This window comes from Pleurodeles waltl, chromosome 12 (genome assembly GCF_031143425.1).
Source record: "Pleurodeles waltl isolate 20211129_DDA chromosome 12, aPleWal1.hap1.20221129, whole genome shotgun sequence".
NCBI classification, from domain to species: domain Eukaryota; kingdom Metazoa; phylum Chordata; class Amphibia; order Caudata; family Salamandridae; genus Pleurodeles; species Pleurodeles waltl.
In genome coordinates this window covers 41,516,713-41,543,301 of record NC_090451.1, presented here as the reverse complement: position 1 = coordinate 41,543,301, position 26,589 = coordinate 41,516,713, and the positions used below count along the sequence as shown (strand labels likewise).

Genomic DNA, 26,589 nt, shown 5'->3' with positions numbered 1-26,589 from the left:
TTGTTCCCTGAGAATGGCATCAACAAAGGGTTTGCGGTGCTAAAATCACCATCTTCCCAGCTTTCAGGAACAGGCAGACTTGAATCACAAAACCCCATTTTTCAACACAGGTGTTGAGAAGCAGTGGTTATTTGCACATCTCTGAATTCCAGGGTGCCCATACTAGCATGTGAATTACAGGGCATTTCTCAACTAGATGTCTTTTTTACACACTGTCCTTACATTTGGAAGGAAAAAATGTGGAGAAAGACAAGGGGCAATAACACTTGTTTTGCTATTCTGTGTTCCCCCAAGTCTCCCGATAAAAATGGTACCTCATTTGCGTTGGTAGGCCTAATGCTTGCGACAGGAAATGCAACATGGACACGTCAAATTTTTACATTGAAATCTGATGTGTTTCTTGCAAAGTGCCTAGCTGTAGATTTTGGCCTCTACCTCAGCCGGCACCTAGGGAAACCTGTGCATTTTTTAAAAACTAGACACCTAGGGGAATCCAAGATGGGGTGACTTGTGGGGCTCTCACCAGGTTCTGTTACCCAGAATCCTTTGCAAACCTCAAAATGTGGCCAAAAAAAACACTTTTTCCTCACATTTTGGTGACAGAAAGTTCTGGAATCTGAGAGGAGCCACAAATTTCCTTCCACCCAGCGTTCCCCCAAGTCTCCCGATAAAAATGGTACCTCACTTGTGTGGGTAGGCCTAGCGCCCGCGACAGGATATGCCCCAAAACACAACGTGGACACATCACATTTTCCCAAAGAAAACAGACCTGTTTTTTGCAAAGTGTCTAGCTGTGGATTTTGGCCTCTAGCTCAGCCGGCACCTAGGGAAACCTACCACACCTGCGCATTTTTGAAAACTAGACACCTAGGGGAATCCAAGATGAGGTGACTTGTGCGGCGCTCACCAGGTTCTGTTACCCAGAATCCTTTGCAAACCTCAAAATATGGCCAAAAAAACACTTTTCCTCACATTTCAGTGACAGAAAGTTCTGGAATCTGAGAGGAGCCACAAATTTCCTCCCACCCAGCATCCCCCAAGTCTCCCGATCAAAATGGTACCTCACTTGTGTGGGTAGGCCTAGCGCCCGCGACAGGATATGCCCCAAAACACAACGTGGACACATCACATTTTCCCAAAGAAAACAGACCTGTTTTTTGCAAAGTGCCTAGCTGTGGATTTTGGCCTCTATCTCAGCCGGCACCTAGGAAAACCTACCAAACCTGCACATTTTTTAAAACTAGACACCTAGGGGAATCCACGATGGGGTGACTTGTGGGGCTCTCACCAGGTTCTGTTACCCAGAATCCTTTGCAAACCTCAAAATGTGGCCAAAATGAAAATGTCACTTACCCAGTGTACATCTGTTCGTGGCATCAGTCGCTGGAGATTCACATGTTCTGCATAGCTCGCCATCTGGTGTTGGGTCGGAGTGTTACAAGTTGTTTTTCTTCGAAGAAGTCTTTCGAGTCACGGGACCGAGTGACTCCTCCTTCTGTCTCCATTGCGCATGGGCGTCGACTCCATCTTCGATTGTTTTCCCCGCAGAGGGTGAGGTAGGAGTTGTGTTGTAGTAATAGTGCCCATGCAATGGAGTGACTAAGTATGTACCTATTTAAGGTTAAAATAATATATATATACAAATGTACAAAATTGAAGCTAACTTCCAAACTGCTACAGGCTCCCGGGGAGGTGGGTGGGCACATGTGAATCTCCAGCGACTGATGCCACGAACAGATGTACACTGGGTAAGTGACATTTTCAGTTCGATGGCATCTGTCGCTGTAGATACACATGTTCTGCATAGACTAGTAAGCAGTTATCTCCCCAAAAGCGGTGGCTCAGCCTGTAGGAATGGAAGTGGTTTGAAATAATGTTCTTAACACGGCTTGACCTACTGTGGCTTGCTGTGCGGATAACACGTCTACACAGTAGTGCTTGGTGAACGTGTGTGGCGTAGACCATGTGGCTGCCTTACATATTTCTTGCATTGGGATGTTTTCTAGAAAGGCCATGGTAGCACCTTTTTTTCTGGTTGAGTGTGCCCTTGGTGTAATGGGCAGTTGTCGTTTTGCTTTAAGGTAGCAGATTTGGATGCATTTAACTATCCATCTGGCTATACCTTGTTTTGATATTGGGTTTCCTGCATGAGGTTTTTGGAATGCAATAAATAGTTGTTTAGTCTTTCTGATGTTTTTCGTTCTGTCAATGTAGTACATTAATGCTCTTTTGACATCTAATGTATGTAGTGCCCTCTCAGCTACGGAATCTGGCTGTGGGAAGAACACTGGTAGTTCCACTGTTTGATTTAGGTGGAACGGTGAAATAACCTTTGGTAAAAATTTAGGAATTGTCCTTAGGACGACTTTATTTTTGTGTAGTTGTATAAAAGGTTCTTGTATTGTAAACGGCTGAATTTCGCTTACTCTTCTTAGAGATGTAATGGCGATGAGAAATGCAACCTTCCAGGTTAGGAACTGTATTTCGCAAGAGTGCATGGGTTCAAAAGGTGGACCCATGAGTCTTGTTAAGACAACATTCAAGTTCCATGAAGGAACAGGTGGTGTTCTTGGTGGTATAATTCTTTTAAGGCCTTCCATGAATGCTTTAATGACTGGTATCCTATATAGGGAAGTTGAATAGGTAGTTTGCAGGTATGCAGATATTGCCGCAAGGTGTATTTTAATGGAAGAGAAGGCTAGGTTAGATTTTTGTAAGTGAAGCAAGTAACCCACTACGTCCTTTGGAGTTGCGTGTAAAGGTTGGATCTGATTATGATGGCAGTAGCAGACAAACCTCTTCCATTTACTTGCATAGCAGTGCCTAGTGGACGGCCTTCTGGCTTGCTTTATGACGTCCATACATTCTTGGGTAAGTTGTAAGTGTCTTAATTCTAGGATTTCAGGAGCCAGATTGCTAGATTCAGCGATGCTGGATCTGGATGTCTGATCTGTTGGTTGTTTTGTGTTAACAGATCCAGCCTGTTGGGCAATTTGATGTGGGGTACTACTGATAGGTCTAGCAGTGTTGTGTACCAGGGTTGCCTTGCCCAAGTTGGTGCTATTAAAATGAGTTTGAGTTTGTTTTGACTCAATTTGTTTACCAGATAAGGAAGGAGAGGGCGAGGAGGAAAAGCGTAGGCAAATATCCCTGACCAGTTCATCCATAGGGCATTGCCTTGGGACTGCCTGTGTGGGTATCTGGATGCGAAGTTTTGGCATTTTGCGTTCTCTCTTGTTGCAAACAAGTCTATTTGAGGTGTTCCCCAGAGTCTGAAGTAAGTGTTTAGAATTTGGGGGTGAATTTCCCATTCGTGGACCAGTTGGTGATCTCGAGAGAGATTGTCTGCAAGTTGATTCTGGATCCCTGGAATAAACTGCGCTATTAGGCGAATGTGGTTGTGAATTGCCCATCGCCATATCTTCTGTGCTAGAAGGCTCAACTGCGTTGAGTGTGTCCCCCCCTGTTTGTTTAGATAATACATTGTTGTCATGTTGTCTGTTTTGAAAAGAATGTATTTGTGAGTTATAATTGGTTGGAAAGCCCTTAATGCTTGAAAAACTGCTAGCATTTCTAGGTGATTTATATGCAGTTTTGTTTGATGTACGTTCCATTGTCCTTGTATGCTGTGTTGATCGAGGTGTGCTCCCCACCCTGTCATGGAAGCATCTGTTGTTATTACGCATTGTGGCACTGGGTCTTGGAATGGCCGCCCTTTGTTTAAATTTATACTGTTCCACCATAGAAGCGAGAGGTAAGTTTGGCGGTCTATTAACACCAGATCTAGAAGGTGACCCTGTGCTTGTGACCATTGTGATGCTAGGCACTGTTGTAAGGGCCTCATGTGCAGTCTTGCGTTCGGGACAATGGCTATGCATGAAGACATCATGCCTAGGAGTTGTAATATCATCTTTGCTTGTATTGTTTGTGTTGGATACATGCGTTGTATGATCTTGTTGAAATTTTGAATTCTTTGTGGACTTGGAGTGGCTACTCCTTTTGTTGTGTCTATTATGGCTCCCAGGTATTGTTGTACTTTGCAAGGCAAAATGTTGGATTTTGCAAAGTTGACGGTAAACCCTAGTTTGTAAAGGGTTTGTATGATTTGATTTGTGTGTTGTAAGCACTTTGTTAGTGAATTGGTTTTGATTAGCCAGTCGTCTAGATACGGGAATACATGTATTTGCTGCCTTCTGATGTGTGCAGCCACTACTGCTAGACATTTTGTAAAGACTCTTGGTGCGGTTGTTAAACCAAAAGGCAATACTTTGAATTGGTAATGTATTCCTTTGAATACGAACCGTAGGTATTTCCTGTGCGACGGATGTATTGGTATATGGAAATACGTGTTTTTGAGGTCTACGGTTGTCATGTAGTCCTGTAGTTTTAGCAATGGTAACACTTCTTGTAGCGTGACCATGTGAAAGTGGTCTGATTTGATGTAGGTGTTTAGTATTCTGAGGTCTAGGATTGGTCTCAGTGTTTTGTCCTTTTTTGGTATTAAGAAGTACAGTGAATAGGCTCCTGTGTTTGTTTGTGTGTTTGGTACTAATTCGATTGCATTCTTTTGCAATAGTGCTTGAACTTCTATTTCCAGGAGTTCGGAATGTTGTTTTGATAAATTCTGTGCTTTTGGTGGTATGTTTGGAGGGAATTGCAGGAATTCTATGCAATAACCATGTTGGATAATTGCTAAGACCCAAGTGTCTGTAGTTATTTCCTCCCATGCTTGGTAATAATGACCTATCCTTCCCCCCACTGGTGTTGTGTGGAGGGGATGAGTGACATGTGAGTCACTGCTTGGTTGTAGGGGTTTTTGGGCTTTGAAATTTTCCTCTATTCCTAGGGAATTGCCCTCCTCTGTATTGGCCCCGAAAGCCTCCCCTGTACTGTCCCTGGTAGCTGGACGGTGTTGCCTGCGAGGTGCTGGCTTGTGTGGCCTGACCCCGAAACCCCCCTCTAAAGGGTGTCTTGCGGAAGGTGCTGTAGGTTCCTCTGCTCTGCGGGGAGTAGAGTGCGCCCATGGCTTTAGCATTGTCAGTGTCTTTTTTAAGTTTTTCGATTGCCGTGTCCACTTCTGGTCCGAACAGTTGTTTTTCGTTGAATGGCATATTGAGCACTGCCTGCTGTATCTCTGGTTTGAACCCAGACGTTCTTAGCCATGCGTGCCTTCTAATGGTCACAGATGTATTAATTGTTCTTGCAGCTGTGTCTGCTGCGTCCATAGAAGAACGTATCTGGTTATTTGATATGTTCTGCCCTTCCTCAACCACCTGCTTTGCCCTCTTTTGTAGTTCCTTGGGAAGATGCTCGATGAGATGTTGCATCTCATCCCAATGGGCTCTGTCATAGCGCGCAAGTAGTGCTTGAGAGTTAGCGATGCGCCACTGGTTTGCAGCTTGTACTGCGACTCTTTTCCCAGCTGCATCGAACTTGCGGCTCTCTTTATCTGGGGGTGGTGCATCCCCAGATGTGTGGGAGTTGGCTCTTTTCCGAGCTGCTCCTACTACGACGGAATCTGGTGGCAGCTGTGTGGTGATGAAAACAGGGTCCGTAGGAGGTGCCTTATACTTCTTTTCCACCCTTGGCGTTATTGCCCTACTTTTGACCGGCTCCTTGAATATTTCCTTTGCGTGCCGAAGCATACCTGGCAGCATAGGCAGGCTTTGGTAGGAGCTGTGGGTGGAGGAGAGGGTGTTGAATAAAAAGTCATCCTCGACTTGTTCTGAGTGGAGGTTTACGTTGTGGAATTGTGCTGCTCTAGCCACCACTTGAGAGTATGCTGAGCTGTCTTCTGGTGGTGAGGGCTTTGTTGGATATGCCTCCGGACTGTTGTCCGACACCGGGGCGTCATATAAGTCCCAAGCGTCTTGATCCTGGTCACCTTGGCTCATGGTGGTGTGAGCCGGGGAATGTGACGGAGTTTGCGCTGGTGAGACGTTAATTACAGGTGGAGGAGAGGGTGGCGGAGTCACCTTTTTCACCATTTTTGTTTGTGGCGCCTGGTCTGTTTGAAACTCCAGTCTCCTTTTTCTCCTAATAGGGGGAAGGGTGCTTATTCTTCCCGTTCCCTGCTGTATGAAAATACGTTTTTGCGTATGGTCCACTTCGGTGGATTGCAGCTCTTCCTCAAACCTATGCTTTCGCATCTGAGAGGACAGTGATTGTTCCTCTGTATAAGAGCCTAGACCTGGGTCGGTTACGGGTTGTTTCGGCACCGAAACCCTGCCTGTATCTCTTTTCGGCTCCGAGGTGGCTTTTTTCTTTTTTGGCGTCGAAACCTCTCGGCGTCGATCTTCGTCGGTGCCGCTGTCTCGGCGTCGAGCCGCTTCTACACCGCTATCTCGGTGTCGTTGTTTTTCTCCAGCACTTTCTCGATCCCGAGAAGGCTGCGTGCCGGTGTCTCGACCGGAGTCGGACGATCTCGGCACTGTTTTGGCCTTTTTCTGTGCCGATGGTCGGTCACCGAATTTATGGGTGGAGCCATGGCCTGGTGGCAGTGGCGTCCCCTGGGCCTTGTCACTTTTCTTCTGTGTTGTTTTCGACGTCATACTCACGGTTCTTTGATCGTCGAATTCCTCGGAGTCCGATTCGTGGATCGAAAAGGTTTCTTCTTCCTCTTGTTCCTCGAACTCTCGGTGCGCTGTCGGCGTGGACGCCATCTGAAGTCTCCTGGCTCGACGGTCACGGAGTGTCTTTCGGGACCGGAACGCACGACAGGCCTCGCAAGTCTCTTCACTGTGCTCAGGCGACAAGCACAGGTTACAGACCAAATGCTGGTCTGTATACGGGTATTTGTTGTGGCATTTGGGGCAAAAACGGAACGGGGTCCGTTCCATCGACGTTGTTCGACACGCGGTCGGGCCGACCAGGCCCCGACGGGGGATCGAAAACTACCCCGAAGGGCACCGGAGCGCGTCGATCTTCGATGCGGTGTTGACTCTAACTACACCGATCCCGAACGCAACAATACCGACGAAAATCTTCCGATATTAACTAACTTTCCGTTCCGAAACTCGGAGCGACAGGAACACGTCCGAACCCGATGGCGGAAAGAAAACAATCGAAGATGGAGTCGACGCCCATGCGCAATGGAGACAGAAGGAGGAGTCACTCGGTCCCGTGACTCGAAAGACTTCTTCGAAGAAAAACAACTTGTAACACTCCGACCCAACACCAGATGGCGAGCTATGCAGAACATGTGTATCTACAGCGACAGATGCCATCGAACAAACACTTTTTCCTCACATTTCGGTGACAGAAAGTTCTGGAATCTGAGAGGAGCCACAAATTTCCTTCTACCCAGCATCCCCCCAAGTCTCTCGATCAAAATGGTACCTCACTTGTGTGGGTAGGCCTAGCGCCCGGGACAGGATATGCCCCAAAACACAACGTGGACACATCACATTTTCCCAAAGAAAACAGACCTGTTTTTTGCAAAGTGCCTAGCTGTGGATTTTGGCCTCTATCTCAGCCAGCACCTAGGAAAACCTACCAAACCTGCACATTTTTTAAAACTAGACACCGAGGGGAATCCACGATGGGGTGACTTGTGGGGCTCTCACCAGGTTCTGTTACCCAGAATCCTTTGCAAACCTCAAAATGAAGCTAAAATAACACGTTTTCCTCACATTTCGGTGACAGAAAGTTCTGGAATCTGAGAGGAGCCACAAATTTCCTTCCACCCAGCGTTCCCCCAAGTCTCCCGATAAAAATGGTACCTCACTTGTATGGGTAGGCCTAGCGCCCGTGACAGGATATGCCCCAAAACACAACGTGGACACATCACAGTTTCCCAAAGAAAACAGACCTGTTTTTTGCAAAGTGCCTAGCTGTGGATTTTGGCCTCTAGCTCAGCCGGCACTTAGGGAAACCTACCAAACCTGCACATTTTTGAAAACTAGACACCTAGGGGAATCCAAGATGGGGTGACTTGTGGGGCTCGCACCACGTTCTGTTACCCAGAATCCTTTGCAAACCTCCAAATTTGGCCAAAAAAACACTTTTTCCTCACATTTCGGTGACAGAAAGTTCTGGAATCTGAGAGGAGCCACAAATTTCCTTCCCCCCAGCATTCCTCCAAGTCTCCCGATCAAAATGGTAGCTCACTTGTGTGGGTAGGCCTAGCACCTGCGACAGGATATGCCCAAAACACAACGTGGACACATCACATTTTCCCAAAGAAAACAGACCTGTTTTTTGCAAAGTGCCTAGCTGTGGATTCTGGCCTCTAGCTCAGCCGGCACCTAGGGAAACCTACCAAACCTGCGCATTTTTGAAAACTAGGGGAATCCAAGATGGGGTGACTTGTGGGGCTCTCACCAGGTTCTGTTACCCAGAATCGTTTGCAAACCTCAAAATATGGCCAAAAAAAGCACTTTTTCCTCACATCTCGGTGACAGAAAGTTCTGGAATCTGTGAGGAGCTACACATTTCCTTCCACCCAGCGTTCCCCCAAGTCTCTCGATAAAAATGGTACCTCACTTGTGTAGGTGGGCCAAGTGCTTGTGACAGGGAAGAGCCAAAAACATGTTGAAATTGAGGGGGAATCAAAGCGGTTGCAAAAGGGCAGTTTGAAAAAAAAACATTTTTAGGCTGAAAAGTGCAGCAGAATTTTTATCAGTATAGATGAGACAATGCTGGGTGGCAGGAATTTTATGGATTCCTGCAGATTCCGGAAGGTTCCATCACAAAAATGTGGGAAAAATGTGTGATTTCCAGCAAAGTTGGAGGTTTGCAGGGCATTGTGGGTAAAAAAATGGTGCGGGTGCCTGTGAAGCACACCACCCTGGAATCACCAGTTTTCATATGTGTCTAGGTAGTGTGGATTTTTCTACATGGCAGCATCCCAAAGTCCATAAAGTGCAGCCCTCACCATTCCAAGTGGGACGATTTTGAGAGTTAGTCAAGCTCTCATGGCCCAAATGTAAAACGAAAACCCAAAATAATCCAATGTCCTCTTGCTTGCCGTGGGATAAGATGTTTTAGTGTGCGGGGGAGAGCTGAAAGACTGTTACCCCTTCAGTTGGGGTGGGGGCATAACCAGGCCCATACTGGTTGGTAGCCACCCCCCACTATTATTATTTTTTTTTTTTTAATTCCCCGGCATCTAGTAGACTTTCTGCCCCCCCCAGGGTGTGGATCGGGGGTAATTGCCCCATCTGTCCACTGGTGGGCAGAATAACTTTGTCCCCATTTATTTGGGGTGGGGATATGGCTATACCTCCACCCTCTTATTTTGAAAAAAAAATCTTCCCTGGTCTTTGGTGAGCTTTCTGCCCCCCTTGAGGGCAGATGGGCCTTCCAAAAATAAGCCAGACTGCCCCCAAGGGGGGCAGGTATGGCCAACAGTAATGTGCCCCCATGGGGAGCGACCCTCGCCCAAGGGGATTCCTCCCGAAACAAAACACACACATACCAATCCCTGGTGCCTAAGTGGTTTCTGCCCCCCCACCCCCCTGGCAGATTGGCCTAATAGAAATAGGCCGATCTGCCCCCAAGGGGAGGAGAAATGGCCTAAAATTAATTTGTCCCCCCCCCCCGGGAGCGACCCTTGCCTAAGGGGTCGCTCCCCTTGCGTGAAATTGGCGCAAAAAAAGAATCCCCAGTGGGCAGATCGGCCTAATAAAAATAGGCTGATCTACCCCCAAGGGGGGGCAGTAATGGCCTAAAATAAGCTTGCCCCGCAGGGGAATGACCCTTGCCTAAGGGGTCGCACCCCTTCTGTGAAATTGATGCAAAAAAATTAAGATCCCTGGTGTCTGGTGGTTTCTGCCCCCAATTAGCGTAGCAAAAATCGGCCGATCTGCCCCGAAGGGGGCAGAAATGGCCTAAATACAATTTGCTCCCCATGGGAGCGACCCTTGCCTAAAGGATCACTCCCCATCTGTAAAACAACAACAACAAAAATCCCTGGTGCCTAGTGGTTTCTGCCCCCCTTGGGGGCAGATCAGCCTAATTAAAATAGGCTGATCTGCCCCCCCAGGGGGGCAGAAATGGCCTAAATACAATTACCCCTCCCCCCCCCCCCCCCAGGGGAGTGACCATTGCCTAAGGGGTCGCTCCCCATCTGTAAAACAAAAGAAAACAAAAATCCCTGGTGCCTACTGGTTTGGGGCAGATCGGCCTAATTAAAATAGGCTGATCTGGCCTAAAATAAATTCCTTTACCCAAGGGGTCGCTCCCGTTATGACAATTTCATAACAGAATAATATCCCTGGTGTCTAGTGGGCATTTTAGCAGCCGGATCGCTTCACAATCCGGCTGCTAAAATGCTCTGAGAGACTTCAAAGGGAAGGAAATTCCTTTCCTTCCCTTTGAAGCCTCTCAGGCCCCCATCACATGATCGGAAGAGAAATGCTTTCGCATTTCTCTTCTGATGGTGCTGGAAGCTGAGCTTCCAGCGCGATGGGAGGCTGCGTCTGTGAGGTCAGTGTGCGATTGTGCGCTGACGTCACAGGGGGGGTGGAAGGGGAAGGGCTTCCCCTTCCATCCCTGCCGTGGGGGGGTGGGAGGGAACCCCATGGAGGGAGCGCTAGCGCTCCCTCCGGGCTCCAGGCCGACAGGAGCACTGTGCCGCAGGATATAGCCATTACGTCCGCAGCACAGAAGCGGTTAAACAGAAGAGATCGTATCATGCACTTTAAAACTTTCAAAAGACAGAGTTAATAGCCCTGAAACACTATACATTGGCAGGAATCACCATATGCTACACTGCTGATGAGACGAGGAGTAGACCTTTATAACAATAGGACATAGCTCAAACCCCAGCACCTCTTACTGAGAAAGATGGAAACGCTGGATGAAAGTGTACGTCCACTCAACAAACTGGCTGAAGTCACAAGAAAAAAGAAGATTAGAAAACGTGGAGAAATTCGGCAACAGGAAGGAGTACTTGGTCAATCCCCTGCAGAGTCGAAAGCAAACACAGTCTACAAAGACAAAACAGACGACAGATAGAAAACGAACAGGAAAGAGCAAACACAAAGTGACTGACAGGCAGACAAACCAATAAACATTAGAGAAAACTTAGAGGTGGGATTGTGAGCCCCTTTGAAGATTTCTTTCTTAGTAACAATGACTTTGCAAGCAGTGCGCAAGCGAAACCTAAAAAGGCAATAAAGCTGATCCGGCGCGTTATAGACCAATCTCCCTCTTGGATACCACATCAAAGATTTTGGGGTGAGTTCTGTTAACACGCTTAGAGGCATGGGCAGAAGACCAAAAAATCCTTACCCCAGTACAATTTGGTTTCTGCCCAGGAGTGGGCACAGTGGAACAAGGTTTGAATTTAATGCTCCTGGTGGGGAAGTATGTCAGCGCCAGGGGAGGTGCTCTGCATCTAGGGTTTATGGACTTTCCTGTGCGCTTGAAAAGGTAAACTGAGCAAAGTTGTGGACGAATATGGCCTCCATGGGGGTGGAGCTGTACGTATTAGACATACTGAGGAGAATGTATTTGAATACTAGTATTAAAATTCAGTATGGCAAGACTGGAGAGTGTACCGACCTGATTATGACATCTAGGAAGGTCAGACAAAGGTGTATATTGGCCCCATTTCCTTTTTTGCTATACACCAATGAGCTGGAATCATATCTAACTAGAAATGGAATAGATTCCCCGATGGCAGGGGGTATCGGATTTCCCTCTCTTCTTTACGCGGACGATGCTCAAACGGCAAATGGGCTACAGAGACTGTTGGAATTGTTCACTGCCTTTATGGGGAATTTAGATCGTAAGGTTAATTTTGCTAAGTCATTTACGATGATTATGGGCCCCAAAAAGACACAATCAAGGACCCATGTAGTAGATGGGGTTACCATAAACAGTGTCTCAAATTTTAACTATCTTGGTATCTTTTTTGATACAGCTTTAAGCTGGGCTTTTCTTCTTAAGATAAGAATTAATCAATTTCAGCGTGCTAAGGAAGCAATTTTCCATTTATCATCCAGACTAGGCTCTAAACTGATTAAAGAATTGTTACTTTTATATAAAAGTAAATGCGTATTGGTTGGGCTCTATGGGGCAGGGGTGTGGGGCTATGTAAATGTTAATTGCCTCCAATCGCTGGAAAACCGATTTGTTAGTTGTATCCTTCATACCCAGCCCACTATAGCTACGTTTATTGGTCATCAAGAACTGCGCCTCAATTTCTTGGTGGACACGGTTCAGCTTTCCCCTTTACTGTTATGGTTTAGGTTTTTGGCTTACACCTGAATTAGCATTTACAAGATTGATTGTAGCAGATCGTCTAACATTGAACAGGAGGGGAAGGATTCCCTAGCTGAGCTATATAAAATATTCACTTAATAAACTGGAGCTGGGTGGTTTGTTTATAAACCCTTCCTTAGTTATGCCAATTTTTTAAGAAAGGATAATACACTCTTCTTGGAGCACATACAAGATCAGAGTCTGGCAAAAGTTGTTAATATGCATACAGTGAGGGAATACAGGGATTAGGGCCCGATCCACGCTGTAGAGGCACACGTTCTTTTTGGAAATCTGCAGCATAGGTTCTATTTAAACAGATTTAGGTTGAATATAATGCATTTCTTAAGTGATTTTCCTGCTCAGAGATCCTGGTTTAAAATGCTGCCAAACTGCTTCTGTGATAATCTTATGCCCCAGACCACTCTACTCCTTTTAGCCCGCTGTTTGCTAACCCACTTAAGAGGTTTTTATTATCATGTTTGAAAGCAGTAAACATGAGACAATATAGCAGTGCCCTCACCTTTCTCCAACAGATTGAGTCGCCAGAAATTGGTAATGCTATTTTGAATTTTATAAGGAGTGCCTTTCTTATTACAGGTAGATATGCAGGTTAATCATGGATTAGTTATGGAGTAATTTGTATCTTGAGATGAATTCTTGATTTTAATGATATTTTAAATCACATTTTTAAAGAATGCAGTATAGTGTTTGTTGTTATGTTGTGTTAAATGATGTGCTGTTGTGTTTGTGTGGCTTTTATGGTCAATATGTGACCAAAATAAATGTTGATGATGATGGTCAGCTGGTTTTAGAAGGGCCAAATCACCGGAGGTAAAAAGTCACCTGAAATATTGATTTGGCAGATTGCAACAGTTTTTGAACAACTAATATCAAACTGGCTGGCTGTTCAGGCAATTATGTGGCCAGAGCCTGTTAGATATTTATAGGGATTAAGCTGCAGTCTCACAAACCTCAGGACCACTTCACATCATCTAGCACAAGCACTCGGTATGAAGGCCTCGCAGTGGCTTTCATAGTTCACTGCAGTATCCTTGCAATTGTCTTGCAGCCTAAGACAGGAATGAAGCAACAACTAATTTCTCTAAAACACAGCAGTAGTGCCCTCTAGACTAGGGGAACTGAAGTTCAATCGGTGGTTTTGATCTGTTAAGTCATAGGTGGCCAGAGCCTTTTTACCCAGATCCATTTCCATCTCTAATGCTTCTGCACAAAGTCTAGTCTTTTGAGGAACTGGACAACAGTGGTGCCTCCCCTCCAGGAAGAATCAAAAGGAATAGCCAGCAGCTCCAAACTAAAATAAGTCTTTGTGAAAATAGTTAAATTAGCTTCGGGAGAAAAAGCTGACGAAAATGACAAATGAAAAGCGGTTCCTAAAAACTCACTTCAGGACCACAAAACAGGAAACAAACCTCTTCTTCAATGGGAACAAAATAAGTGGTATCGGAGAAGATGCAGGCGAGTTGTGGGCGTGGACACCACCATGCACGAATACTCTCTTGGACGGATGCACAATTAAGCTCAAATGCCCTCATGCTCCTACAAGCCTATTCAAACTTCTCATCTTTTATGTCAGCAATTTGTTTAAAATCAGCCAATTACCTTTACCCTCTTACTTTGTGGGGCCAGCTTTTGCACAGTACAGTTTCATCTGCACACCAGGACACAATTCAACACTTTCCAGGCCCATTTTAAAAAAGGCTGAAGGACAAAAGGACTGGACCATCTCACTAATGTATGCACGGTCAAGCTAGCCAAGAATGCTCACCAGAACTCTGGGTTTTTGGAAAGCAAGGTCAAATCAAAGTCTCCATCAATATCTTTGCCATCTTCAACAAGGAACCGGGCCAGATTTTCTGCAGTTTCTTTTGTTGTGTCATCCACTGTGAATAATGAAAAACATATCAGTTAACATTACCTAATATTAAGGGTTCCCCTTAGAGGTTGACAGTGGCAAAATTAGATAATACCAATGCTCTATTCTGTGGAAGTGTGGTCGAGCAGTAGGCTTATCAGAGGGTAGTGTTAAGCATTTGTTGTACACACACAGGTAATAAATGAGGACCACACACTCAAAGACTTGACTCCAAGCCAATAGGTTTTTACAGAGAAAAATATATTTTCTTAATTTATTTTAGAACCACAAGATTCACACAGGTAAGTATAGAACTTTGATTTAAAACAGTAGTACACACTGTAGGAAGTTGGCTCTGTATGTGCTATTTCAAAGTAAGGAATAGCATGCACAGAGTCCAAGGGTTCCCCTTAGAGGTAAAATAGTGGTAAAAAGAGATAATACTAATGCTCTATTTTGTGGTAGTGTGGTCGAGCAGTAGGCTTATCCAAGGAGTAGTGTTAAGCATTTGTTGTACATACACATAGACAATAAATGAGGTACACACACTCAGAGACAAATCCAGCCAATAGGTTTTGTTATAGAAAAATATATTTTCTTAGTTTATTTTAAGAACCACAGGTTCAAATTTAACATGTAATATCTTGTTTGAAAGGTATTGCAGGTAAGTACATTAGGAACTTTGAATCATTTCAATTGCATGTATACTTTTCAAGTTATTGACAAATAGCTATTTCAAAAGTGGACACTTAGTGCAATTTTCACAGTTCCTGGGGGAGGTAAGTTTTTGTTAGTTTTACCAGGTAAGTAAGACACTTACAGGGTTCAGTTCTTGGTCCAAGGTAGCCCACCGATGGGGGTTCAGAGCAACCCCAAAGTCACCACACCAGCAGCTCAGGGCCGGTCGGGTGCAGAGTTCAAAGTGGTGCCCAAAACGCATAGGCTAGAATGGAGAGAAGGGGGTGCCCCGGTTCCGGTCTGCTTGCAGGTAAGTACCCGCGTCTTCGGAGGGCAGACCAGGGGGGTTTTGTAGGGCACCGGGGGGGACACAAGCCCACACAGAAATTTCACCCTCAGCAGCGCGGGGGCGGCCGGGTGCAGTGTAGAAACAAGCGTCAGGTTCGTAATGTTAGTCAATGAGAGATCAACGGATCTCTTCAGCGCTGCAGGCAGGCAAGGGGGGGCTTCCTCGGGGAAACCTCCACTTGGGCAAGGGAGAGGGACTCCTGGGGGTCACTTCTGCAGTGAAAGTCCGGTCCTTCAGGTCCTGGGGGCTGCGGGTGCAGGGTCTTTTCCAGGCGTCGGGACTTAGGTTTCAGAGAGTCGCGGTCAGGGGAAGCCTCGGGATTCCCTCTGCAGGCGGCGCTGTGGGGGCTCAGGGGGGACAGGTTTTGGTACTCACAGTCGTAGAGTAGTCCGGGGGTCCTCCCTGAGGTGTTGGTTCTCCACCAGCCGAGTCGGGGTCGCCGGGTGCAGTGTTGCAAGTCTCACGCTTCTTGCGGGGAGATTGCAGGGTTCTTTAAAGCTGCTCCTTTGGATAAAGTTGCAGTCTTTTTGGAGCAGGTCCGCTGTCCTCGGGAGTTTCTTGTCGTCGTCGAAGCAGGGCAGTCCTCAGAGGATGCAGAGGTCGCTGGTCCCTTTGGAAGGCGTCGCTGGAGCAGAGTTCCTTGGAAGGCAGGAGACAGGCCGGTGAGTTTCTGGAGCCAAGGCAGTTGTTGTCTTCTGGTCTTCCTCTGCAGGGGTTTTCAGTTAGGCAGTCCTTCTTCTTGTTGTTTGCAGGAATCTCATTTTCTAGGGTTCAGGGTAGCCCTTAAATACTAAATTTAAGGGCGTGTTTAGGTCTGGGGGGTTAGTAGCCAATGGCTACTAGCCCTGAGGGTGGGTACACCCTCTTTGTGCCTCCTCCCAAGGGGAGGGGGTCACAATCCTAACCCTATTGGGGGAATCCTCCATCTGCAAGATGGAGGATTTCTAAAAGTTAGAGTCACCTCAGCTCAGGACACCTTAGGGGCTGTCCTGACTGGCCAGTGACTCCTCCTTGTTGCTTTCTTTGTTCCCTCCAGCCTTGCCGCCAAAAGTGGGGGCCGTGGCCGGAGGGGGCGGGCAACTCCACTAAGCTGGAGTGCCCTGCTGGGCTGTGACAAAGGGGTGAGCCTTTGAGGCTCACCGCCAGGTGTCACAGCTCCTGCCTGGGGGAGGTGTTAGCATCTCCACCCAGTGCAGGCTTTGTTACTGGCCTCAGAGTGACAAAGGCACTCTCCCCATGGGGCCAGCAACATGTCTCTGGTGTGGCAGGCTGCTGGAACTAGTCAGCCTACACAGACAGTCGGTTAAGTTTCAGGGGGCACCTCTAAGGTGCCCTCTGTGGTGTATTTTACAATAAAATGTACACTGGCATCAGTGTGCATTTATTGTGCTGAGAAGTTTGATACCAAACTTCCCAGTTTTCAGTGTAGCCATTATGGTGCTGTGGAGTTCGTGTTTGACAAACTCCCAGACCATATACTCTTATGGCTACCCTGTACTTACAATGTCTAAGGTTTTGTTTAGACACTGTAGGGGTACCATGCTCATGCACTGGTACCCTCACCTATGGTATAGTGCACCCTGCCTTAGGGCTGTAGGGCCTGCTAGAGGGGTGTCTTACCTATACTGCATAGGCAGTGAGAGGCTGGCATGGCACCCTGAGGGGAGTGCCATGTCGACTTACTCGTTTTGTCCTCACTAGCACACACAAGCTGGCAAGCAGTGTGTCTGTGCTGAGTGAGAGGTCTCCAGGGTGGCATAAGACATGCTGCAGCCCTTAGAGACCTTCCTTGGCATCAGGGCCCTTGGTACTAGAAGTACCAGTTACAAGGGACTTATCTGGATGCCAGGGTCTGCCAATTGTGGATACAAAAGTACAGGTTAGGGAAAGAACACTGGTGCTGGGGCCTGGTTAGCAGGCCTCAGCACACTTTCAATTGTAAACATAGCATCAGCAAAGGCAAAAAGTCAGGGGGCAACCATGCCAAGGAGGCATTTCCTTACACAACCCCCCCCCAAACGAAAGAGGATGAGACTAACCTTTCCCAAGAGAGTCTTCATTTTCTAAGTGGAAGAACCTGGAAAGGCCATCTGCATTGGCATGGGCAGTCCCAGGTCTGTGTTCCACTATAAAGTCCATTCCCTGTAGGGAGATGGACCACCTCAACAGTTTAGGATTTTCACCTTTCATTTGCATCAGCCATTTGAGAGGTCTGTGGTCAGTTTGAACTAGGAAGTGAGTCCCAAAGAGGTATGGTCTCAGCTTCTTCAGGGACCAAACCACAGCAAAGGCCTCCCTCTCAATGGCACTCCAACGCTGCTCCCTGGGGAGTAACCTCCTGCTAATGAAAGCAACAGGCTGGTCAAGGCCATCATCATTTGTTTGGGACAAAACTGCCCCTATCCCATGTTCAGAGGCATCTGTCTGCACAATGAACTGCTTAGAATAATCTGGAGCTTTTAGAACTGGTGCTGAGCACATTGCTTGTTTCAGGGTGTCAAAGGCCTGTTGGCATTCCACAGTCCAGTTCACTTTCTTGGGCATTTTCTTGGAGGTGAGTTCAGTGAGGGCTGTCACAATGGATCCATATCCCTTCACAAACCTCCTGTAATACCCAGTCAAGCCAAGGAATGCCCTGACTTGAGTCTGGGTTTTTGGAGCTACCCAGTCCAGAATAGTCTGGATCTTGGGTTGGAGTGGCTGAACTTGGCCTCCACCTACAAGGTGGCCCAAGTAAACCACAGTTCCCTGCCCTATCTGGCATTTGGATGCCTTGATAGAGAGGCCTGCAGATTGCAGGGCCTTCAAAACCTTCTTCAGGTGGACCAGGTGATCCTGCCAGGTGGAGTTGAAGACAGCAATATCATCAAGATACGCTGTGCTAAAGGACTCCAAGCCAGCAAGGACTTGATTCACCAACCTTTGGAAGGTGGCAGGGGCATTCTTTAAACCAAAGGGCATAACAGTAAACTGATAATGCCCATCAGGTGTGGAGAATGCTGTTTTCTCTTTTGCTCCAGGTGCCATTTTTATTTGCCAGTACCCTGCTGTGAAGTCAAAGGTACTTAAGAATTTGGCAGCACCTAATTTATCTATGAGCTCATCAGCTCTAGGAATTGGATGAGCATCTGTCTTGGTGACAGAATTGAGCCCTCTGTAATCCACACAAAACCTCATCTCTTTCTTTCCATCTTTGGTGTGAGGTTTGGGGACTAAGACCACTGGGCTAGCCCAGGGGCTGTCAGAGCGCTCAATTACTCCCAATTCCAGCATCTTGTGGACTTCCACCTTGATGCTTTCCTTAACATGGTCAGACTGTCTAAAGATTTTGTTTTTGACAGGCATGCTGTCTCCTGTGTCCACATCATGGGTACACAGGTGGGTCTGACCAGGGGTTAAGGAGAAGAGTTCAGGAAACTGCTGTAGGACTCTCCTACAATCAGCTTGCTGTTGGCCAGAGAGGGTGTCTGAGTAGATCACTCCATCTACTGTGCCATCTTTTGGGTCTGATGACAGAAGATCAGGGAGAGGTTCACTCTCTGCCTCTTGATCCTCATCTGTTACCATCAACAGATTCACATCAGCCCTGTCATGGAAGAGCTTAAGGCGGTTCACATGGATCACCCTCTTGGGGCTCCTGCTTGTGCCCAGGTCCACCAGGTAGGTGACCTGACTCTTCCTTTCTAGCACTGGGTAAGGGCCACTCCATTTGTCCTGGAGTGCCCTGGGAGCCACAGGCTCCAGAACCCAGACTTTCTGCCCTGGTTGGAACTCAACCAGTGCAGCCTTTTGGTCATACCAAAACTTCTGGAGCTGTTGGCTGGCCTCAAGGTTTTTGGTTGCCTTTTCCATGTACTCTGCCATTCTAGAGCGAAGGCCAAGTACATAGTCCACTATGTCTTGTTTAGGCTCATGGAGAGGTCTCTCCCAGCCTTCTTTAACAAGAGCAAGTGGTCCCCTTACAGGGTGACCAAACAGAAGTTCAAAGGGTGAGAATCCTACTCCCTTCTGTGGCACCTCTCTGTAAGCGAAAAGCAGACATGGCAAGAGGACATCCCATCTCCTTTTGAGTTTTTCTGGGAGCCCCATGATCATGCCTTTTAATGTCTTGTTGAATCTCTCAACTAAGCCATTAGTTTGTGGATGGTATGGTGTAGTGAATTTGTAAGTCACTCCACACTCATTCCACATGTGTTTTAGGTATGCTGACATGAAGTTGGTACCTCTGTCAGACACCACCTCCTTAGGGAAACCCACTCTGGTAAAGATACCAATGAGGGCCTTGGCTACTGCAGGGGCAGTAGTCGACCTAAGGGGAATAGCTTCAGGATACCTAGTAGCATGATCCACTACTACTAGGATGTACATATTTCCTGAGGCTGTGGGAGGTTCCAGTGGACCAACTATGTCCACACCCACTCTTTCAAAGGGGACCCCCACCACTGGAAGTGGAATGAGGGGGGCCTTTGGGTGCCCACCTGTCTTACCACTGGATTGACAGGTGGGGCAGGAGAGGCAAAACTCCTTAACCTTCTGGGACATATTGGGCCAGTAGAAGTGGTTGACTAACCTCTCCCACGTCTTGGTTTGTCCCAAATGCCCAGCAAGGGGAATATCATGGGCCAAGGTCAGAATAAACTCTCTGAACGACTGAGGCACTACCACTCTCCTAGTGGCACCAGGTGTGGGGTCTCTGGCCTCAGTGTACAGGAGTCCATCTTCCCAATAGACCCTATGTGTTCCATTTTTCTTGCCCTTGGACTCTTCAGCAGCTTGCTGCCTAAGGCCTTCAAGAGAGGGACAGGTTTCTTGTCCCTTACACAGCTCCTCCCTCGAGGGTCCCCCTGGGCCCAAGAGCTCAACCTGATAAGGTTCAAGCTCCAAAGGCTCAGTTCCCTCAGAGGGCAGAACTTCTTCCTGAGAAGAGAGGTTCCCTTTTTCTGACTGTGTTGCAGTTGGTTTCCCAACTGACCTTCCTTTTCTCTTGGTAGGCTGGGCCATTTTTCCAGACTCCAGCTCTACTTTTTCACCCTGTGCCTTGCATTGTGCTCTTGTTTTTACACACACCAGTTCAGGGATACCCAGCATGGCTGCATGGGTTTTTAGTTCTACCTCAGCCCATGCTGAGGACTCCAGGTCATTTCCAAGCAGACAGTCTACTGGGATGTTTGAGGAGACCACCACCTGTTTCAGGCCATTGACCCCTCCCCATTCTAAAGTTACCATTGCCATGGGATGTGCTTTAGTTTGATTGTCAGCATTGGTGACTGTATAAGTTTTTCCAGTCAGGTATTGGCCAGGGGAAACCAGTTTCTCTGTCACCATGGTGACACTGGCACCTGTATCCCTCAGGCCCTCTACACTTGTCCCATTAATAAAGAGCTGCTGCCTGTATTTTTGCATGTTAGGAGGCCAGGCAGCTAGTGTGGCTAAATCCACCCCACCCTCAGAGACTAGAGTAGCTTCAGTGTGGACCCTGATTTGCTCTGGGCACACTGTTGATCCCACTTGGAGACTAGCCATTCCAGTGTTACCTGGATTGGAGTTTGGAGTGGAACTTTTCTTGGGACAGGCCTTGTCTCCAGTTTGGTGTCCAGACTGACTACAGTTTCGACACCAGGCCTTTTTGGGATCAAAGTTTTTACCCTTGTACCCAGGATTGTTTTGTGAAGAGGCTCTGGGCCCACCCTCCTGTGCAGGTTTTTGGGGGCCTTTAGAAGACTCTTGACTATTTTTATTTTTGGCTGTCTCACCACCTTTCCCCTGGGGAGGTTTTGTGACCCCTTTCTTTTGGTCACCCCCTGTGGAAGTTTTGGACACCCTAGTCTTGACCCAATGGTCCGCCTTCTTTCCCAATTCTTGGGGAGAAATTGGTCCTAGGTCTACCAGATGCTGATGCAGTTTATCATTGAAACAATTACTTAACAGGTGTTCTTTCACAAATAAATTGTACAGCCCATCATAATTACTTACACCACTGCCTTGAATCTAACCATCTAGTGTTTTTACTGAGTAGTCTACAAAGTCAACCCAGGTCTGGCTCGAGGATTTTTGAGCCCCCCTGAATCTAATCCTATACTCCTCAGTGGAGAATCCAAAGCCCTCAATCAGGGTACCCTTCATGAGGTCATAAGATTCTGCATCTTGTCCAGAGAGTGTGAGGAGTCTATCCCTACACTTTCCTGTGAACATTTCCCAAAGGAGAGCACCCCAGTGAGATCTGTTCACTTTTCTGGTTACACAAGCCCTCTCAAAAGCTGTGAACCATTTGGTGATGTCATCACCATCTTCATATTTAGTTACAATCCCTTTAGGGATTTTCAACATGTCAGGAGAATCTCTGACCCTATTTATGTTGCTGCCACCATTGATGGGTCCTAGGCCCATCTCTTGTCTTTCCCTCTCTATGGCTAGGATCTGTCTTTCCAAAGCCAATCTTTTGGCCATCCTGGCTAACTGGATGTCCTCTTCACTGGAGTTATCCTCAGTGATTTCAGAGGTGTTGGTCTCTCCTGTGAGGGAACCAGCATCTCTGACTATTATTTTTGGAGTCAGGGTTTGAGAGACCCTGTTCTCCCTAGATAGGACTGGTAGGGGGGAATTGTCCTCCAAGTCACTATCCTCTTCCTCTGAGTTGCCACCCTCAGAGGGGTTGGCCTTTTCAAACTCTGCCAAAAGCTCCTGGAGCTGTACTTTGGTAGGTTTGGGGCCCATTGCTATTTTCTTTAGTTTACAGAGTGACCTTAGCTCTCTCATCTGTAGATGGAGGTAAGGTGTGGTGTCGAGTTCCACCACAGTCACATCTGTGCTAGACATTTTGCTTCTAAAAGTTGGAATACTTTTTAAGAATCTAAAACTGGTTCTAGAATCTAATTCAAACTTTTACAAACTTTTAAACTCTAAAAGAAATGCTAAACAGGATCTAACACAAGGCCCTAGCAGGTCTTTTAAGAATTTAGAAAACTTTTCAAATTGCAAAAATCAATTTCTAATGACAATTTTGGAATTTGTCGTGTGATCAGGTATTGGCTGAGTAGTCCAGCAAATGCAAAGTCTTGTTCCCCACCGCTGATCCACCAATGTAGGAAGTTGGCTCTGTATGTGCTATTTCAAAGTAAGGAATAGCATGCACAGAGTCCAAGGGTTCCCCTTAGAGGTAAAATAGTGGTAAAAAGAGATAATACTAATGCTCTATTTTGTGGTAGTGTGGTCGAGCAGTAGGCTTATCCAAGGAGTAGTGTTAAGCATTTGTTGTACATACACATAGACAATAAATGAGGTACACACACTCAGAGACAAATCCAGCCAATAGGTTTTGTTATAGAAAAATATATTTTCTTAGTTTATTTTAAGAACCACAGGTTCAAATTTAACATGTAATATCTTGTTTGAAAGGTATTGCAGGTAAGTACATTAGGAACTTTGAATCATTTCAATTGCATGTATACTTTTCAAGTTATTGACAAATAGCTATTTCAAAAGTGGACACTTAGTGCAATTTTCACAGTTCCTGGGGGAGGTAAGTTTTTGTTAGTTTTACCAGGTAAGTAAGACACTTACAGGGTTCAGTTCTTGGTCCAAGGTAGCCCACCGTTGGGGGTTCAGAGCAACCCCAAAGTCACCACACCAGCAGCTCAGGGCCGGTCGGGTGCAGAGTTCAAAGTGGTGCCCAAAACGCATAGGCTAGAATGGAGAGAAGGGGGTGCCCCGGTTCCGGTCTGCTTGCAGGTAAGTACCCGCGTCTTCGGAGGGCAGACCAGGGGGGTTTTGTAGGGCACCGGGGGGGACACAAGCCCACACAGAAATTTCACCCTCAGCAGCGCGGGGGCGGCCGGGTGCAGTGTAGAAACAAGCGTCGGGTTCGTAATGTTAGTCAATGAGAGATCAACGGATCTCTTCAGCGCTGCATGCAGGCAAGGGGGGGCTTCCTCGGGGAAACCTCCACTTGGGCAAGGGAGAGGGACTCCTGGGGGTCACTTCTGCAGTGAAAGTCCGGTCCTTCAGGTCCTGGGGGCTGCGGGTGCAGGGTCTTTTCCAGGCGTCGGGACTTAGGTTTCAGAGAGTCGCGCTCAGGGGAAGCCTCGGGATTCCCTCTGCAGGCGGCGCTGTGGGGGCTCAGGGGGGACAGGTTTTGGTACTCACAGTCGTAGAGTAGTCCGGGGGTCCTCCCTGAGGTGTTGTTCTCCACCAGCCGAGTCGGGGTCGCCGGGTGCAGTGTTGCAAGTCTCACGCTTCTTGCGGGGAGATTGCAGGGTTCTTTAAAGCTGCTCCTTTGGATAAAGTTGCAGTCTTTTTGGAGCAGGTCCGCTGTCCTCGGGAGTTTCTTGTCGTCGTCGAAGCAGGGCAGTCCTCAGAGGATGCAGAGGTCGCTGGTCCCTTTGGAAGGCGTCGCTGGAGCAGAGTTCCTTGGAAGGCAGGAGACAGGCCGGTGAGTTTCTGGAGCCAAGGCAGTTGTTGTCTTCTGGTCTTCCTCTGCAGGGGTTTTCAGCTAGGCAGTCCTTCTTCTTGTTGTTTGCAGGAATCTCATTTTCTAGGGTTCAGGGTAGCCCTTAAATACTAAATTTAAGGGCGTGTTTAGGTCTGGGGGGTTAGTAGCCAATGGCTACTAGCCCTGAGGGTGGGTACACCCTCTTTGTGCCTCCTCCCAAGGGGAGGGGGTCACAATCCTAACCCTATTGGGGGAATCCTCCATCTGCAAGATGGAGGATTTCTAAAAGTTAGAGTCACCTCAGCTCAGGACACCTTAGGGGCTGTCCTGACTGGCCAGTGACTCCTCCTTGTTGCTTTCTTTGTTCCCTCCAGCCTTGCCGCCAAAAGTGGGGGCCGTGGCCGGAGGGGGCGGGCAACTCCACTAAGCTGGAGTGCCCTGCTGGGCTGTGACAAAGGGGTGAGCCTTTGAGGCTCACCGCCAGGTGTCACAGCTCCTGCCTGGGGGAGGTGTTAGCATCTCCACCCAGTGCAGGCTTTGTTACTGGCCTCAGAGTGACAAAGGCACTCTCCCCATGGGGCCAGCAACATGTCTCTGGTGTGGCAGGCTGCTGGAACTAGTCAGCCTACACAGACAGTCGGTTAAGTTTCAGGGGGCACCTCTAAGGTGCCCTCTGTGGTGTATTTTACAATAAAATGTACACTGGCATCAGTGTGCATTTATTGTGCTGAGAAGTTTGATACCAAACTTCCCAGTTTTCAGTGTAGCCATTATGGTGCTGTGGAGTTCGTGTTTGACAAACTCCCAGACCATATACTCTTATGGCTACCCTGTACTTACAATGTCTAAGGTTTTGTTTAGACACTGTAGGGGTACCATGCTCATGCACTGGTACCCTCACCTATGGTATAGTGCACCCTGCCTTAGGGCTGTAGGGCCTGCTAGAGGGGTGTCTTACCTATACTGCATAGGCAGTGAGAGGCTGGCATGGCACCCTGAGGGGAGTGCCATGTCGACTTACTCATTTTGTCCTCACTAGCACACACAAGCTGGCAAGCAGTGTGTCTGTGCTGAGTGAGAGGTCTCCAGGGTGGCATAAGACATGCTGCAGCCCTTAGAGACCTTCCTTGGCATCAGGGCCCTTGGTACTAGAAGTACCAGTTACAAGGGACTTATCTGGATGCCAGGGTCTGCCAATTGTGGATACAAAAGTACAGGTTAGGGAAAGAACACTGGTGCTGGGGCCTGGTTAGCAGGCCTCAGCACACTTTCAATTGTAAACATAGCATCAGCAAAGGCAAAAAGTCAGGGGGCAACCATGCCAAGGAGGCATTTCCTTACACACACAGTTTTGGTAAAAATGGCAAATAGCTGTTTTAAAAGTGGACACTGCAAAAATCAACAGCTCCTGGGGGAAGTAAGTATTGGTTAGTTTTTCAGGTAAGTAAAGCACTTACACAGTCAGTCTCCTGGGCATAGGCAGCCCACCGTTGGGGGGTTCAAGGCAATCTCAAAGCCACGGCACCAGCAACACAGGGCCAGTCAGGTGCAGAGGTCAAAGGAGGGCCCAAAACACACAGGCACCTATGGAGAGCAGGGGTGCTCCGGTTCCAGCCTGCTAGCAGGTAAGAACCTGGTCCTCGGGGAGCAGACCAGGGGGGTTTTGTAGAGCACTGAGGGCCACACACAAGCACACAAAACACAACCTCAGCGATACAGGGGCGGCCGGGTGCAGTGTGCAAAGTAGGCGTCGGGTTTGCTATTGAAAGCAATGGAGGGACCCGGGGGTCACTCTGGCGATGCAGGCAGGGCACAGGGGGGTTTCTCTGCCCAGCCACAGACTGGGCTAGGGTGAGGGCCGCCTTCTGGTCACTCCTGCACTGGTAGGTGGTTCCTCTCGGTCCTGGGGGCTGCGGGTGCAGTGCTTGGTCTAGGCGGCGGGTTCCTTTGTTACCAGGCAGTCGCGGTCAGGGGGAGCCTCTGGATCCTCTCTGTAGGCGTCGCTGTAGAGGTGCAGGAGCGTTGACTCAGGGTGTCCACGTCGTTGGCGTCGCCTGGGAGTCCTCTCTGCGTGTTTGTTGTCCTGGACTCGAGCCGGTGGCGTCGGGTGCAGAAGAGTGTGAAGACTCACGCTTCTGGCGGGAAGTGAGAGTCTCTTTAAAGTTGCTTCTTTGTTGCAAGTTTGTTGCTGTTTCTGAACAGTGCTGCTGTTCTCGGGAGGTTCTTGGTCCTTTGGGTGCAGGGCAGTCCGAGTCCTCAGAGCTCACTGGTCCCGCTGGATGAGTCGCTGCGCAGGGCCCTTGAGTCTGGAGACAGGCCGGGAGGGCTGGGGCCAAGTCAGTTGTCTCCGTCGTCTCTGCTGGGCTTTCAGATCAGCAGTCCTCCTTGTTGTGGGGTGCAGGAATCTGATTTCCTGGGTTCAGGGTCGCACCTAAATACTGAATTTAGGGGTGAGTTTAGGTATGGAGGGCAGTAGCCAATGGCTACTGCCCTGGAGGGTGGCTACACCCGCTTTGTGCCTCCTCCCTGTGGGAGGGGGAACATCCCTAATCCTATTGGGGGGAATCCTCCAAAACAAGATGGAGGATTTCCTAAGGCAGGGGCCACCTCAGCTCAGGACACCTTAGGGGCTGTCCTGACTGGTGGGTGACTCCTCCTTGTTTTTCTGATTATCTCCTCCGGACATGCAGCCAAAAGTGGGGGCTGTGTCCAGAGGGGGGGGCATCTCCACTAGCTGGGATGCCCTGGTGCGCTGTCACAACAAGCATGAGCCTTTGAGGCTCACCGCCAGGTGTTACAGTTCCTGCAGGGGGAGGTGAGAAGCACCTCCACCCAGTGCAGGCTTTGTTCCTGGCCACAGAGTGACAAAGGCACTCACCCCATGTAGCCAGAAACTCGTCTGGTTGTGGCAAGCTGGCAGGAACTGGTCAGCCTAACACTAGGAGTCGGACTGGCATGCAGGGGGCATCTCTAAGATGCCCTCTGTGTGCATTTTGCAATAAATCCCATACTGGCATCAGTGTGCATTTATTGTGCTGAGAAGTTTGATAC

General features: G+C 48.1%; 1 protein-coding gene across 2 annotated transcripts in view; it reads right to left on the bottom strand.

The window, feature by feature from the left end:
* Positions 1-26,589, bottom strand: part of LOC138267477 (uncharacterized) — a 229,616-nt gene that overhangs the window by 86,526 nt on the left and 116,501 nt on the right. For both annotated transcript variants that reach the window (XM_069216446.1, XM_069216445.1), the window contains exon 9: positions 13,997-14,111. In XM_069216446.1, the coding sequence (XP_069072547.1) occupies positions 13,997-14,111 (115 nt within the window). The remainder of the gene's footprint in view (positions 1-13,996; positions 14,112-26,589) is intronic.